Here is an 18,164-nt window from a genome sequence, read left to right on the forward strand (position 1 = left end):
CCCTGCACCATTATTTGATCTAGGTCAACCTTCCAACCCAAACCAGGAGTTTCTTCCCAGCTTTGCAGCCAGTCAGCCAGGCTCTGTGTGAACTTTCTCCAGGCGGAAGAGGTTCACTACCTCAGAGGCAGCCTGCTCTAAGGCTGAGATGAAATGACTAGACTTAGTTCTGCCTGCTGACATCACAAAGAATAGGTCAACTTCATCTTTGTGGTAACCCTTCAAATACTGAAAAGAACCTATTCTGACGGCCTTCGAAGTCTCCCATCTTGGGACAACTGTTCAGGTTTCCATTGTTGCTTGCACAGCGTTTTTTACTTTCCTCTCTGCTCTGGTCTGTAGATATCCTTCTGCAAATCTGGCCTTGGACTACACTCCAGGTGTGCTCAGTTTAGGGGACAGGTTAGTAAGGCCATGGCATTCTGTGATCTGCTTGCTGTCGTGGACCCTGTAATGCACTTCTGAACTTCCCTGGCTCAGGACAATGCGATACTCCTCTGTGACATTCTTCCCCCTTGGTCCTCATCACCCATGCTGCCTGACTCTCATGAGAGGCCCACATTCTCCTTCTCCTTGGAGCCTTTTACCTGCCACAACAGCGGGTGTCACCAAAGCTGGATCCTTGGAGTCTGTGATCTCTCTCACACTTGATGTCTTAGAAAACACATGAATTTTCATGGCTCAGCCATCCCTTCAATAGGGATTATTCTCAAATTGTATCTGTATATGAGCTCCACGTTCCCACCTCCCATACCCTTAAAGACCTTATACTCTACTCTTACCTTAAAACCCTCATGCCTCAAAGCAAGTATCTCCTCACAGGATGATGATAACAATGGTGATAATAGTAGCAAGAGTAGAAATAACAATTAACATTTGTTGAGCACCTACAACTGTGCCCGGCACTGTCCTAAGCTAAGGATTCATTACCTTACTTAACTTTTACAAAACCCATGAGGAAACTACTCCTAGCTCCCTTTTATAGGTGGGGAAATAGGCTCAGAGAAGCAAAGTAATTCGACCAAATCCACTGTGCTAATAAGTAACAGGTTAGGATCTGAACCCTTGTATGTCTGAATCAGAGCATCTGCACTTGACCATCATGGATGGACTTTGTTACTGCCCAGAAAATGTCTTCCAAATGCTCTGCCCAGAAAGCTTGAAGTCAGTCTTGACCCTTCCCTGCATTCAGCCTTCCTACCTGACTAGTCACTATACTACTAGGTTTCTTTTTCTAAACAATTGGGCACCATTTTTTCCTTTTGTGCTCACCAGCATCCTACACCAGGCCCTTCACCTTCATCCTCTGTTGTTTACAGAAACTCTCCTGATGGGTCTTCTCTCCTGGTATCATGCATGATCCTGCCCAGAAAATGTTTAATCAAGCTGCTTCTCTCATTTGAAGGGTTCTCCCTGCCATCCACCTTTTTGCCACTCACGCACTTGACCCACCTTGGAACTGTCCAGTCCTTACTGACCCAGAACCTCATCCTGGCGGGGGGGATGGAGCAGGGGAGGCTAGAATGTATGCCAACTGTCATGTAATTAAAATATTTTACATGCATAACTCCTTTTCTGCTCCTTCTCCAGCTTTTGAGGGATCTGTAGCTAAACTGCTTTGGGAGGCTGAGGCATTAAGGCCCAGACCCACTTCCTCCACCTGTATGACAGACCTACCTACCACCCCTACATGACAGAGTTTTCCAAAGCATGTTCTATAATGGGTACCAGGCTCTCAGTATTCAAGTATGTTTGTGAAATATTGCATTCTGAGAGAGTATTAATATATGTGAGCATACTAAGTGACCTGAGAAGTCCTGCGATGAAAAAAACCCCACCTTCATTATCATTGTTTGCCCAGCATGTGGCGTATGTGTTAGACCCTTTTCCCACAGACTGCATACTGACATCCCAAACTCACTGTGGGAGATGCAACACTGGTCCTACTTGGTTACCTCCCAAGTCTCTCAAACAAACCAGCATTTTGTTGCCCCATTTCCTCATTCATGGTATCTCTCATGAATGGTTTATTGTGCAACTAGATGCATAGTTCTATATGTGAATCTATATAAGAGAGTTTGGGCTTTGGGCTCATAAAAGCCTGAGTTTCATCATGGCTTAGCCACCTTCTAGTTATGTGATATTGGGCAATTTATGTAGCCTCTCTGAATCTCAGTTTTCTTATTTTTAAAATAAAGCAATGATTCCCATCTATTAGGATTGTGTGAAAGCTAAATGTAGAGTGTGTATGTCAAGCATTTGGCATAGTGCCCAGTGTAAGAATTAGCAGTGGCTACATTATTAATTATTCTATCATCATCACCATCATCACCATCACCCTCATCATCATCACCACCATCATCATCACCATATCACCATCATCACCATCATCATCACCATCACTATCATCTAAATAAATGGGGAAAAAATTAGACATCCTCAATTAGCTAACTCTCAAATTAACCACATTTTTTTTTCCTTTTCAGAGGATAATTTGACTTACATATCAAGGATGTATCTTGGTTTTAGGAAATTATTCCATGAAGTATCTCAAATCATACCAACAGACAAAATGAGAAACCTCTGTTGGATGATTGCAGAGTTAAGGAAACTCACATCTAGCTTCAAAACTCTGCAAAGAGGGGATTAATGGTATAAGGCCAACATGATGAGCATTCTAATGATGTGCCATTGGGCTTCCTATTAATTCTTATTTGGTTTGACATTTTTACTAACAATTTGAATAAATATACATGAGACACATGTATCAAGCCTGATTATGAAAAAAAATGGAAGTGCTTAGCTAACTCAATATATAACTGAATTAATAGTCAAAAACTTTTTGACAGGCTTGAATGCCCCCAAAAGATAACATTTAGTAGACTTAACTATAAAAGATCACATCCATGCAAGAAAACATTAAACAAAACAACCTATGCACAGAGAAAAGATGAACTTGGCCATTTGTGTGCCAAAAGTCTAGGGCTTTTAGTTGACCTTCAGGTGGGCTAATAATTAGACACAGCTCATAGAAAAAAGTAATCAAATTAACAGGCATTCAGAGCAGGAGAATGACCCAATTGCAAGAAGGGAGAGTCCAGTGTTCAGAACAGACTAGGGAGCTTCATTTTTAATAGGGATATTGAAAAATGCTATGTTTTGACAATATGGGGAATGTCCAGCCTCAAGAGAACCAAACAAAGGAAGACAATTTCTATTAGTCCCCAGAGAATGACAGGTGGAATTTATAAGGAGGCAGATTTCAGTTTGATTTAAGGAAGAATTTTAAAACAAATTGAGCTCTATCAACATAACAGGCTCATTAAAATGGAGTGAACCCTGTCTTTGAAAGTTTTTAGCAAAAGCTGGGTAAGAATCTACAAGGGAGAGATTCCTACATTTGGTGGATGACAGGGGTACGTAACATAACCTCTGAAACCTCATCAGTGGTAATGTTTATAGTCGTGCCTGGCAAAAGCCTTCCCAACCTCCAAGGCTCCGAAGCCTTTGCTCGTCCTCGAAGGCAATGTGCCTGGTGCCCTCTTTCTTCCACTCTCATGGCACACCCAGTCCCTGCTTCTCATGTGGCATGGAATCACACTAGTTACTATTTACTGAGTACTATTCTGTGCTATCCTACTATCTTGCTTAAATGTCCCAATAACCACATGAAGATAAAACTATCCCATTTTACAGGTGAGAATTATGAAGCTGAAATCAGTTTATGTCACTAACTTGCCCAGAGTCCTACAGTGAGTAAGTGGCAGACCAGGACTCAAAACCAGACTTTAGCAATAGAATCATACTCCTTCCACTAACCCATGACACTACTCTCACCATGATCTCTCACATGATAGCTAATGCTTTACATGGCCTTTTCTTGGTGTGTATTTATTCAATATTTTAGGTCTTACATGCTTTGAATTAAATTGTAAATTCCTCAAACAAAAGGCCATGTCTTGCTTTTTTTTGTATTTCTAATAGCACTCCTTTCAATAAATAACTGTTAATGCCAACTAGCACTATGCATTCATAAATACCTCCTTATTGAGCATCTACTATATAGCTGGCACTTTGCAAAGAACTAGACAGTAATAAGTTTAAAAAGTTTCTAAGGCTAAAAGCATATAAGCAACAGCTTCCCTGACTTTTGAGGTGAGACATGACCAAGAGAAGACAGCAGCTGTGGTATGACCAGGGTAAGAAGGTCACAGGCAGAGTGAACAGCGAGTGCAAAGGCCATGTGGAGAAAATTAACTCTGTATGTCCAGAAACAGAATAAAGGTCAATGTGGTTGAAACACAGCCAGAGAGGGTGTGGCTGGTGTAAAGTCAGGATGAAGTAGATGGGCAAAATCATGCACGGTCTTGGCATTTTGGATTTTATTCCAAATGCAAAGGGAAGCCATTGGGAGGATTTTCTGCAAAGGGTGACCTGATCCGCTTTATGTTTACGAAAGATCACTCTGGCTGCTGGGTGGAGAACAGATTATAGGGTATGCAAACATGAAAGCAGTACTGAAGGTGAGTGCAGTGGTGGCCAGTGGTGGCAGGTGAAATGCTAAGGAGTGGGCCAATTTGTCAGTAAAGCAAATGGAACTTGCTGATAGTTTGGATGCTTATTAAGGGTTTGGGAAAAGAGTAAAATCTAGGATGACTCCTAGGTTGTTAGCCTGAGCACCTGGGTAGAGGCTAAGATGGGGAAGACAATGGGTGGTATGTGAATGGAGGAGTGAGAAGTCAATCCTGTAGTTCTATTTTGGCCACATTTGAACTGCCTTGTAGACATTGTTAGAATGTAGGCTTTGTGAGGGCCGGGGCTCTGTGTGTCTTGTTCTGTGCTGTAACCCCAGTGCACAAAACAGCACCTAGTATATAAGCCGGTACTCAATAAAATCTTGTTGAATGAAAAAAGCCAAGGGGAGGCATTGAGAAGGCAACTGGATTTATGAATGTTTAAATCTCCTGTGCAAATGTAGATTCTTGGCAAAGCATAATTACATTCCTCTTTGGCTCCTACACGTGTAGTAAAGATCTCTGAGAGAATGGTTTTTCAAAGAGTTGAATTAAATATCCTAATAGGGTCAGTTAATGCAGACTTGGAGAGAGGCTCAAAATCCTAGTCTCTGACTAAAGCCTACTTGGTCTTTCCCACAGTTTCAGCATCACTGAAGTGATATGTCTGATGGTAAAGAACACTGGGCCTCGAGGACACACTGGACTGCTTCTCTAAGTCATGTTTACTATTTGTAATAATAATTAACAACAAGAACAATACTTCTCACATACATCAAAATTCTTATTTGTCTATTTGCTAGTTTCCTTTGCAGTCATTCTTATTTCTACCAGTCCCAGACTTGAAGTACTGACTTGATGCCTGCCTTAAACAGAATAAAACAGGCCTCCAGTGGTCAGTTGGAAATTCTCTTTTTGGGATGGTTAAATCCTAAAGACATGATGGGAGCTTTAAGAAGGGTCACTAAGAATGAAAATATCCTATCATAGTAACAAAATAGTTTAAATACTTAAGATTTCAAAACCAAGTTCTCCACTGCAGCATGAGTACCAAAGAATGAAAAAAAAATGCAGAAAGAGAAAAGGAAGGAAGGAAGGAAGGAAGGAAGGAAGGAAGGAAGGAAGGAAGGAGAAAAATAAAGAGAAGACAAGTAAGCCATCACCATTTATTAAAATTTATTTTGGACAATTCTCAACTATCTGCAATAATGGATGACCCCAAAGACAGGAATCACTGTCCTATTTGCTTTGGGATATAGCTTTGTTCTTCTCTTTGAATTTCAGTGAGGCTGATGGTCTAGAGCAGTGATTCTCAACTATTGGTGGCATCAGAATTATCTTGTGGAGCTTTTGAAAAATACAGATCCCCAAGCCCACCACATATCCATGCAGTCAGAAACTCCTGGGAGTGGGCTGCAAGGTGTGCATATTTTTAAAGTACTCTGATGCCCTCGCCTTTATTCAGCTGATCAGTGAAAACCACTGTTCAAGGAAATCACATTAGATGTTTTAAGAATGAGCACAGGCATGCAGGTCCTGATTCCAAGATTCCTGGCAGCCCTTGTCCACCACCTTCTCCTGCTGTCCCCACATTGAGCACAGCCTCCCTGGTCCTTTTAGAAGTACAGGTAGGACTTAAGATTTTGAATTTCAAAAGTCATCTCTGTTGGGGTATAGGTATCATGCAAAACAGAAGTAGAGAGTGAGAAAGAAACACATGACAGCAATGGTATGGTGAAGAGAGGAACATAAAGAAATAAAGTAAAATGAGGATTTTTTTTTTTTTTTGGCATCCTACATTCTCAGGCATCAAGCACCTCAAAGCTGAAAGGAACTTTAAAAGCCACAGACCTGAAATCCCCCTCCTGCCTGAACCTGTGGAAATGACAACTTATCCCAATGTTCTTCTGGGACAATATTCTCGGAAACCTCAAGGTACGATTATCTTCCCCAGGTCAAGGAGCAGAACCTCCCAATTCAAAGGAGATGCCACATTTTCAATATCAGGAAGTGAGCACATGTGTTAAAGTCAACAAAGAGGTTAAATTCCTTATACATGTCAAAATCATAAAAAATATGTTGACTCCTCCTATGAAGAAAATGGCTTTTTTCAGAGTAAGAGAACTGAGTTGAGGTAAAAAGGCTCCTTCAGCTTCTGATTTAATAGCACCAGGTAGACAACCCAAGAATACTGACTTTGGAAGCCAGATCACATGGATTCAAATCTTAGCTCTAAAACCACAGGTCATTTCGTTAGCCTCTCTGTGCCTCAGTTTTCTCATCTGTTAAGTGGGGGGACCACCATAATAAAAGAGATGGGATCCATGTTATTATTTTAATTTTAGGTTTATTTGTTTTGTAACCAACATTAAACCATTTGTATCTTAGATCCTCATGGCTTTACACACATCATCTCTCTGAACACTCACATAACCCATCCAAGGTAGGTACTACTATTATCCCCAGCTAGAGATGAGGGATTAGGTAGTTAGCTTGAGGTTATGCAGCTGGGAATGGTGGATTAGAACCCGGGCAGGCCAACCCTAGAGCTGAATGATGATGCATGGTGATGCTACTCCTCATTCCCAGCCCTGCTGTTCACTGACAGTTACTGTGAGTGAGTAGAATCCCATGAGTGCTGATTGCCAAGAACTACCAATCACAATTTGCTGTCAATCCATTCTAGGACAGATTAGCCTCCTACTAATAACCCTGCTCTTATAATATTGCCCTACACAGCTGAATCTTGGTGGTTCAACTGCCTGCTGTATTTTCTGGTCTAGAAATTTCTGGACTAAAATTTCTGTTATATCAGGAATGCATGGTGAAATGTTCTGGAGAATGACTATAGTGTCTACTTTCAGAGGTGCTTCTGGGGAGATGTGCTTTCCCAAGGAGAAATCTGGTTTTCCACAGTGAGCTGAAATCTCCCTTACCCTGAGGGGGCTTTATTGGCAATGCACCCCATGAGGATTCACATATGAGGCAGAAGTTTGTATTGCAGCCCTAAACAGATGATTTACTTTGCTGTCTGCATAAAAGGAGGGGAGAAAAGCTTTGTCAGGAACTTCTTCTAACATGATTGAATATACACATTAAAAAAACAGTATTTTTTCCAAAATATTTCAAGTGAAGAACACATTTGGGCATGAGGACACTCCCCTACCCTAATCCCTCCCATTATCGTATGTCATGCATTTTCCTTACTGTGAAGAAATGGTCTTTCCTTGGCTATGATGAGACATAATTTTAGATGTTGGAAAACGCCAAATTGATCATCATGCACAAAGTATATAAGGGATTCTGTCTGAAAGGACCCAGGTCGAAATAGCCATTCTCTGGCCATATGGTTTACTTATTCTCAGGTTTCTTTCCCAGGAAGTTAAGCTGCACCTTGGCATTCTTTGTAGAGGGGATGGCCTTTAAATGGTTGAACTGAAATCTAGTGAAACATACCAGACAGAAGGAACAAGTAACAACTGAGTGTCACTTTGGGCTGCCTGCATTTGTGTGGCTAGAGAAACAGTCTGATGACTGCTTAGGTTGACCAAACAGAAGGAAGTTGGGGAAGGTCACCCAGGGGAAAGAGCTAAGTAGAATCCCTCCATAGTCTTCTGGGGCCAAATCTTGGGCTCATGACCTTCCCCTGGACCACTGGGTCCAAAAGAGGAGCCCAGATGAATGTTCTTGCTAAAAACTACTCAACAAGCAAAAACTGCTCAGGCAGAGGGAAAAGTGAACCTACTAGTGGCCTTTTGGGCTGAAAACCAGTCAGTCTCCAGTCAGAAAAATCAACTATTACACAGAAGAGCATCTGGCAATGGTGTGGGCAGTGGTGGTTATGGAGCCAAAAATTCACTCTGTTGACAAGTCCTGAGGCCCAGCTGTAGAGGCAAACTATGATGAGTTCTGATTTCCAGAGTTATCAATGCGTGAACAATAAAGACAGGAAGAAGAGGCCATATTAAAGAGGCATAAGGTTTGAGAACCAGTGACTCAGAAATTCAATCCCAGAATACCACCCACTACCGTGTTTCACCATTGTCCTCAAGGATGGTGGGGGAAGAAAGGCATGAGAACAAAGGGAGTAAGGATGGTCTTCAATCTTTAATAGCTTCTCATCTCTTCTTAGCTCATGGGCTAAGGTATGCGATCTCTTCAGTGAAGCTAACTACAAAAACATTCCTCTCTGGCTCCTCTAGAAAAGATAAATGGCTCTGGAATTTATTCTAAAAGAAATGAAAAAAAAAACACAGTAAGATCAAAAGGAATCTGGGCTAGAGGCAAAGGCTGGATAGGGGAAGAAAGTGGGGGGCAAACCCCAAGGAAGATTTGAGACTGTCAAAGTAAGAGACTCTGTGGGTGGCCAGGAAGTGAGGTTGCTCAACCTGAAAAGAGAAAGAAGAACACTGGTTTCTTGGAGATTTAAATCAAGAGTATGACTACTCTAGAGAGATGTCCAGATCAAAAGGGTTCAGGAAGACCTGCTTCCCAAATCAGGCAAAGTAGGACAGAGCTTATCCACCCTCCCACGCCCCATCAAACTACCACTGGCTTCAGGGTGGACCCTCTGCATTTTCCATTTACTTGCGAGGATGAAGAGATGACTGCCTTGAACAAGTCACTCTGGTGTGCACCAGTCTTGATGTTAGGCAGGAGAAGGGGGAATGGGGAGAAACACTGCTTCCAAGCCACAATCTAAATTGATTTGCAATGATTTATCTCCTGGCCTTCCTTAATGTAAGCCATTTTTTCAGTTATTTTAGGATTGTACTTTGAATTGCATTTTAACCATATTTTCCTAAGAACAAGTGTTATGCAACATTGCCCAAAAGGCATCAGGGATTTTCTTCCCTTTCCCCACATTACAGTTAAGTCATTGGGTAAAGAGTTGTTAGAATTTGGGAAACTTCTAGCTCAGAATAATGTTCTATTGACAATCAGGCGCAAGCTTCGCCCCTAGACAATGAGTCTTGCTCGTAACAACAACTGGCTGTCTTCTTGTCTGGAATATCCTCCATTCCCTGTGATGTCCCTCTCTAGACCCCCCCCCATCCCTCAAGGCCCAGGCCCAACCTCCAGAGCTGAGCAGAAGAGAGCTCTGATCACCCACCTAGACATCTCAGCTCCCACATCTGTGCCACTCACATTGCACGGACTTTCTGCCTTTTTTGGTAGTGATTTGTGCCCGTGCCTGACTACAATTTAAGACTGGTAGCTTCTGGCAGCCGCCGACTGTTACTCATTTTCCTCAGTGCGTATCCACTATGGTGCCCTGCTTCTGAGAAGTGCTGAAAATATGTTCACTGAATAACTGAATGCATAAATAAATGCATTCACCTCTCTTCTAAGTGACTAGCACTCCTGCCATGGAGCTAATATTCTCTATCTCGTCTTTAAGATTCTCCAGCCTTCCATGCACTAGGTATTTTCCTCCCACTGAGGAAAGTGCACTTATATTGTGTATCCAATTTTGACAGAGCCAAAGTATGGTCTTATAATGTTGTAGATTTTTATCATAAACTGCTAATTTCTTACTTAAAAGAATATTACGTTTCACACATCAGTGAAAAAAAGAGAAGGCTATAGCAGAGGAGGCGCTCAATAAATAAGTCTTAATGAATGAATGAGTGATAATAGTAAATTAGATACAAATAGAAACAGAAAGAAGAGTAGAAAAAGAAGAGATGCACAAGAGATTTAGAAAGGAAGTAGAAAGAGGGGGGAAAAGGCAAAGGAGACTCAAGATTAAGTAAATTCTCAATCAGCAATTCTGGTTTTACTACAAACTTAACCTTGATAATTTAACAAGCAGAGAGGAGAGGCAAGGCAGTTGGGTTAGAAGAGAGTAGACTATGAAGACAGACATCTGGATTCTGACATTCACTCAGCCACTCTGTGACCCTGAACAAGTGACTCAACCTCTCTGAGCGGACTAGCTTTTATTTTTAACCTTTTATTCTGAAGTAATTTTAGATTTACAGAAAAGTTGCAAAAATAGTACAGAGAGTTCCTGTATACAGTTCACTCAGCTTCTGCTAATGTTAGCATCTTTCATAACCACAGTACCATTATCAAAAGAAGGAAATTAACATTGATCCATTAATACAAATTAAACCATATTCCTTAATAGAATTTCACCAGTTTCCCCATTAATATCTTTTTTCCTAGCCCTGTATCCAGTAGGTTCCCCCTCTGCATTTAGTTATCATGTCTCCTTGTCTCCTCTAGTCTTTGACAGTTCCTCAGTCTTTCCATAACTTTCACGACCTTGATACTTTTGAAGAGTAGACCATCCCTCAGTCTGGGGTTGTCTGATGGCTTTTTTCCTCACGATTAGATTTAGGTCTTTCTTTTCTTTTTCTTTTCTTTTCTTTTCTTTTCTTTTCTTTTCTTTTCTTTTCTTTTCTTTTCTTTTCTTTTCTTTCTTTCTTTCTTTCTTTCTTTCTTTCTTTCTTTCTTTCTTTCTGTGTCAGGAACATCATAGAGATGATGTCATGCCCTTCCTCGTGCACCACAGCAAGAGTTACCTGTCAATATGTCTTCTTACTGGTCATGGTGACCTTGAGCACTTACTTAAGGTGGTGTCTACTGGGTTTTTCCACTGTTCTATTTTTCTTTTTGTAATTAATCAATATTTTATGGAGAGATACTCTGACTTTTTATTTATTTTGTAATCTCTACACCCAATGTGGGGCTTGAACTCATGATTCCAAGACCAAGACTTAAATGCTCTCCCAACTGAGTCAGCCAGGCGCCCCTTGTGAAGAGATACTTTTAGACTAAGCCAATATCTTGTTTCTCATCATATTTTTGCCAATAATATTAGCATTCATCAGTAGTTCTTCCTTGTAACAATTTGTTGCTGGGGAGTTCTCAAGGTGATTTCCCATTTCTTTCATCCCTCTACATTTATTAGATTCCTTCATAATTAAGAGCTTCCCTTCCCCTCCCATTAACGAATTTATTCATTTATTTTTATCAATATGGACTCAAGAATACTTATTCTACGAACTATAATTCAATACTATTATTTTGTTACTTAAGCTTCACTTTTATCTGTGAGTCAGGGAGAATGGCAATAGCCTCACACAACTATCATGAGGATTAAATAGAATTTAAAAATGTGAAAATGTCCAGTCCAGAGCACTTAGTAAATAAATGCTGGTTCTTGTCCTCCTTTTTCTTTATAGAAGGTAAAGCCACATTACTCTGAAGGCAAGACCCTACTAATAGGCGAAAATCTTAATTTAAGAATTCTCTTTTAATGTAATGGAGCCTTTCTACACTAAGGTATAGAAACCAACTAAAACTTAGCTAGCCCAGTGTTACGTACTAGAGGTCATTTCAGATCTGCCTGTAATGACTATAGAAGACTGATTTTTAATCAGTATCCATAATTTGTATGAAAATAGATGCTTGAGAATACTTGAAAACAGACTGTTCTCTTAAGTAGTTTAAGTGTTTTCCCAGAAATCTTGTTTATGTTCTGAAGTTGCTTAGCTAAACTATTTTCAGAGATAGTCCAAAGCATGCCTCAACCCAGCTGTGCTTTGTATCATCACTAACTCTGAATTAGTGAAATCACTGATTAATCTTTGATTCCTGAGGTATGGGGAGTGAATGGAAGAAACTGAAATTTTCTTTCTCTAAAATTAATTTAAAATTAGATTTTTAAAAGTTCAGGCAAGGCAAACTTCAGGTACAATTTAAAACAGCCACAACCACAATGGACGAAGATAAGGTCCTAAGGCTGTGAGAGTGAGTAGGTATGGAAGTTTAAAGCACGACACAACATACGGTAAAATCCACAAATAAAACACTGAAAGTACTGGAACTTCCATTTTCCACCCTGTTTTTATCAGTAGGGAAAATCAAGAACATCAGGAGATTTATTTTAAAAAGCATTTTAGGGGCAGTGTAGTTCACAGGCTCTCAAGTGGACTCCCAGAGGGTCTGTCTTGCTCAGTCTGGGGTGAGGCCAGGTACCACCCCTCAACACAAGCATGATACAGGTGGGAGTGCAGTGGTTTGCAACCCCCGCTCTGGGGCCTGACTACGTAGGTCTGAATATCACTATTGCTACCTACCACCTATGTAACTTTGGGCAAATGACTTCATCTCCTCATGCCCCAGTGTCTTAAAAGCACCTTCAAAGCATCTTAAAAGCAAGGTTGGGGGGAATATTGGAAAATGGGCCTGGGGAGAATATTTTGGCAAGGGAGGGGAGAAAAGGGCAGGCACTCATCCAAAGGGAGAAGGCCCATGAACTTGGTGAAGATAGAGATAAACATAGGAACAGTTAGGCTTAGGGCAGTGACAGGGAGGACGACAATGTGTCTTCGATCTCATTGCTTAGAAACAAAGCAGCCATCACAGAAGTGGCAAGACCAACAGGCAGATGAGACACCAATAGCAGACAAACTGAAAAGGAGAAATACATTTAAAAATCACTTACTAGAGTTTCAATTACAAGTACATCTCCAAGTGATTTCTTACCTCATTAAATCTCATCACCAGATCTTCCAGGGCATTGTGCTCTCCATTCTGGGAGGTAAGAATTGAAGCTGAGATGGATGCTTTGAGGCAGGGCAGGGACGTCTGGCATTCCGGAGTGCCCAAGTCCCGGGTCAAGAAGCAAAGGTAGTCAACTGGCAAGACCCTTCGGTAAATGTTCTGTTCCTGCTCCATCAGAATGCTGGCGACTTCCTCTGGGAACTGAATGAGGGGCTGCAGGTCAATCAGCTCCTTGCTGATCCCAGCTGAACTTGAAGGGAGGGCACTGGAATTGGCCATGGAGGTGCCTGGTTGGCGTTCTAAAATAAAGCAACAAAAGTTGTGGTGACACCAAAGTTGATATCTCTACAACAGATACTTACTTGAGAACCATTCAAAATCTTACAGGTTTCTTAACCAAGTTTCCACTTGGTGAATAGCTCTCTACTATCTTTCTTGGTATGGAAACCCTTCTGATAACTGTCCTGCCTGCTTGCTCCTGCCCCCTGGGGGGTGGGGAAAGGCTCTGTTCCCCATTTTTAGAAGGAGCACTGATCTAACACACCATTCTCTAACCAGTTCACTATGACATTTTGCAGAGTAGTAGAAAAGTCGTATGTACTATTTGCTTCCTTATCCTCCAATGCTAACCATCAGAGTGAAGCGAAATGAGGGTAGGTGTGGGCACTGCAAGCAAGATGCAAGAGAAAAGAAGGCTACGGAGGTGGGGGAGGAGGCATGTGGACGCATATGCACATGGTATGTAGATGCGCAGGAGACCCTGGGGACCCAATGCACGCAAGGTCCAACCCTTCATCGTCTACTTGCTGACATTCCACCCTCTAAGACTGATTCTAGCGAGAACCATTTGGGGGTTTGCAGGAACAGAACCACCTATAAAAGTAAGGGAGGAACAGGTAATGAGGAGATGTATCTAAATAAATAAAATAAATAAACCTTATTCCCTGCTCCACAAGCGGCTGTAAGAAGGTGGTGAGAAAGAGAGAGTGGCAAGTGCAGTGCACAGAAGTACCAAATGCGTCCATAGGCTCCAAATTTTTCCCTTAGCACAAACTCGCTTTATTTCACCACTCCATCCATCTGTCTCTTAATTTCCTGCCTATGAGTCAATCATTCATGCATCTACGTAACCATCCATCCGTCCGTCCATCTGCTTAAAATGCTTTGAAAATCTATGATCAGCCCTACAACAGAATATCCCCAAGTTTGACCAGTTTTGTGGTTAAGCTGGGGAAATGGCATGTATTCATGGCACAAGTCCTCTTCCTGGAAACACATGAGGCGCACAGGTATACTGCTAAAGGATCTAAGGGGTCTTCCAGTAAAGAAATCCATTTCCATTGGTTCATCCAGTGGTCCCAGAGCACACTTTATATCACACCTATTAGGCCACTCTGTGAGACTAGTGCCACTTGGAGCCCTTCAGGAAACGCTGCACAAAATGCTCTCCCTCGCCATCCAGTTCACACCTTTTCCTTCCTGGCAGTCCCTCCCTGGCTGGCCCCCCTTCATGCCTCTCCTAGTACTCCATGAGGGGACCACATTCTACTTCCCCAGAATCTTTCTCACATTCCTGATTTCTTAAAACATTCTTGCCGACCCTTTGGCAGAATAATGGCATGGCATTCCTCACTACCAGCTGTCACCTGGCTTGGACACTGGACAAATCATAATTCCTAAGGAAGACTTCATCAATATTCAGACCTCAGCATCCTTGACTCTTTTTTAAATCCCTACTGCAGACAACCTTGGAATCATCACTTCAAAGTGCTCCATCTCTGTAGTACAGAACTCTGAAATCCTTGGCCTTGAATTTGACTGCCTTTTCCCTCCCATCCTTTCTACTAAACCTTCTCTGTCCTTGGCAGACTTCCAGTTCTCTGGTCCTGGTTTGGGTACATGGTCAGCATTTTAACATGGCGCCCACAACACCCAGGATGCCGTCCCAAGTCTCCTTGACTTTCTGCCACGTGTACTTCCCAATCTTCAATCTTAAACTCAACTATCCGTCCTTGGCTTCTGGGCTGCTATGTGATGACACTGACATTGCTGCTACATAGTGATGGGACCCTTGCTAATTTGCATTATCTAACTTCCGCTGGGCCCTCAGGGCAGCTTCAGACTTGACATGAATTTATTTAGTTTTTTCCTAAATTATTCACTGTCTTCTTTACCTCAGCGGTACAGCCTTTCTAGTCTTCTCACACACCCAAACCCACCTTTATTTTCCTTACAGTAGTTTGATGATTTCTTTTTTTTTTAATAGTTTTCACTTGAGTGTAGTTGACACACATTATGTTCATTTCAGGCATACAACAGAGTGATCTGACAAGTTTAAATATGATGCTGTGCTCACCACGAGTGTAGCTACTGCGTTTAATACACTATAATATGTTTACTACACTATGATAACTGTCAAGCATCAGGGACTCCTTCCATTAGTTTAAATGCCTCTATGTGTTCCATTTTCTCCTTCTTCTCTGAGAAAGGTGTGTGCCTCCTCCTCCCCAAGCCCCACCCAGGTCTGTGACTAAGTCTATTCAAATTGCCTCAGTGGTTGTCTCCACCATCATTCCCTTTCTCTCTGCAGATTCTTCTTTGCCTACCCAAGAGTTCGGTTTCCCTTGCCCTTAAAAACAAGCCCATACAACTTCTCTTCTCTCTTAAATTCCAAATCTCCTCTAGCCTTTCCTTCACTGTGTACGTTCTGTGCAGGGCAGTCTACGTTCCTCTGGTCAGTGTGGTGACCGTATCTTCTGATTCAAAACCTAGGCATGCAATCTGCTCAAATTAATAAACCAGTAACAGTGCGGGAGAGAAAAACGGAAACTGAGAGCTCTTAGTTCTTAGACCACCCTGTTGACAGGGCATCTCTGTTGATGGTATGGGCTCTAACGTTCTTCCCTCACCCCATCCTCTCCCCTGCAGCCCACCTGCCACCTCTGAAGCATAGCTCAAGAAAAATTCTTGGTGACATTTGCTGTTTAACTGAGTTATTTCCCTTTTGCAGGAATGCTCTCAGTGACAATCTAACAAAAAATCGTGAGGAGAAAACTGTAAAGTTTGAACAATACTGCTCTCCACTGATGCAAGCCTGATTCTATTTTAAATATATTCCAGTTGGAACTCCCTCTTTTGTCTTCTGTATAGAAATTGTAGTATCCAAATTATTGTTTTTCTGTGATTCTAAAAGGTGAAGGGGTGAGTAAAGCATACAATGATTTATTGTAACCATTTTTATCCATTTTTTGGACCAAACTACCAAGAATCAACTTCAGTGGAAAGCAAGGATTACCAAATTATATTTGGTTCTCTCTATGCTCTTATTGGAAAATAATTAAAATATGGCAAGTGCTCAAATCTACATGGCCTATATGATCTCACTCTCCAACTTTCTAAGTAGTTTAGAAAGTACTGGATTTCCTGAAAATTGACTCAGAATGTGGTCAGATGGCAGGCAGACTGCAGCTTCTGGATCCTGATAATTTCTGTACAGTGGAATTAGCCCTATATGGGAAGTCTTCCCAGAAGCAACCAATTCCGAAACATGATTTCCAAGTACAACACTCTATAACACCTAAATCTTGTGAAATCGCTTATCTAATATGTAAGAGAAGAGATAATGTAACAAAAGATATAAATAACCTAAGAAGATATATTATAAACTGCAATTTATCTTGAGATAGGAATCACATGGTGTTACAATGAATAAAAAGAGTCTAGTGACTGGTGAGAAACGGCAATAAAGGAGACCTAAAAAAAAAAAAAACAATGAAAGAAGGAAAAAGAAGCATGGTCACTGTAACCCCAATAAATGCCACAGCCCCATGTGTCTCAAGATAAGCATGACTTCACACTCAAAAGAAACACAAATCTGATGTTAGAAACCTTGAAACATAACGGAGACCCTTCGGGTAGGTTTCGTTAAAGCAGAAGTACTCAGGGGTTTTATACCATGCCCCACAAAGAAACATCCCAGAAATCTTGGGACATAATTTTCTGTCTCACAAGTCCCACACTTTCAGCAGCTGAAAGTCCATTTTTTCTCCTTATAACCTCCTCCTTCCCCTTTTCCATGCCACAGGGCCCCAACTCGTGGCTCTGTATCACCATCACACCCTCCTTTCTGCAAGACGGGCAACTCTACAATGGATGGGAGACCATGGCTGTAGCTCTCTGTAGCTCTATGACCCCCTGGCACTTCCTCATTAGTTGTGGAGCAAAATGCATAAAGCCCACTAGAGGCTACAGTTCTTCTCTTGTGAAAAGTTTTTAGAAAACATATGGTGAAAAAAATTATCGACCTCAATCACAGTGAAGGTTTGCTCTCAGCTGTGTTCTTCAGTTAAAACTATTCTACAGTAGAATAGGGCTATATCTCTAGACACGGTCATGACCTGGAAATATTTACCATGGGACATGGTGTCTGCAAGTTCTGTTTCTCTGCTCAAATATTAGCTTCCCGAACTAAGGATTTTACATGGATTAATTAAGGAGGTAGACAGTAGTAGGATGTGAGGCTCACATGAGGTCACAGAAGAAGTAAGCCGGGAGATGCGATTTGAATCATGGTCTACTGGACTTAAGAACTCATGTTCCTGATCACTCAGCATATGGCCTCATGGAACAACAGAATGCCACGCTCTCATTCTGATTTTTAGAAGCATCTCGAGGGATACTAGTCAGCATAAATCAACTTCTTGTGCTTGTTTCCTTGGAATGATCTGATAAAATAAACTCTTCAAACTCCAAAGATAAAGGGTTTGACCCTAGAGGGTGAACATTTCTCCCTCTTATTCAGTCTGGAGCCATTACTTCAACCACCACAACTACATTAGAAAATAGCACCCAGAAACCTAAGGTGCCCTTTCCTTTCCTTCTTATAAGTTCAAAACAACGTTCCCATGCTTTAAACCAGTATTTTCCAAAGAGCGTTACACTGAATTTATGCAGAACATGGTTCCTTCGCTATAATTCAGAGACATACTGGGTTAAACAAATTTAAACAAGATTCTGCCCCCACAGTCCCAACTGTAACTGCAGGATTTCTCAGAGCCTTTAATAATTGCCAAAGGGGGACTATACTAGGATAGCACACAGTAGGTCTCTTCAATCTTATCTATATATCGTTTA

The 18,164-nt window shown here is 41.5% G+C and overlaps 1 protein-coding gene across 5 annotated transcripts in view; it reads right to left on the reverse strand.

Annotated features, from left to right (window-relative positions):
- PLCE1 (phospholipase C epsilon 1) overlaps positions 1 to 18,164 on the reverse strand; it is a 305,344-nt gene that overhangs the window by 119,078 nt on the left and 168,102 nt on the right. For all 5 annotated transcript variants that reach the window (XM_044378042.3, XM_026481690.4, XM_026481691.4 and 2 more), the window contains exon 4: positions 13,014 to 13,330. In XM_044378042.3, coding sequence (XP_044233977.2) covers positions 13,014 to 13,330 — 317 coding nt within the window. The remainder of the gene's footprint in view (positions 1 to 13,013; positions 13,331 to 18,164) is intronic.

This window comes from Ursus arctos, unplaced genomic scaffold (assembly GCF_023065955.2).
Source record: "Ursus arctos isolate Adak ecotype North America unplaced genomic scaffold, UrsArc2.0 scaffold_7, whole genome shotgun sequence".
Taxonomy (NCBI): Eukaryota; Metazoa; Chordata; class Mammalia; order Carnivora; family Ursidae; genus Ursus; species Ursus arctos.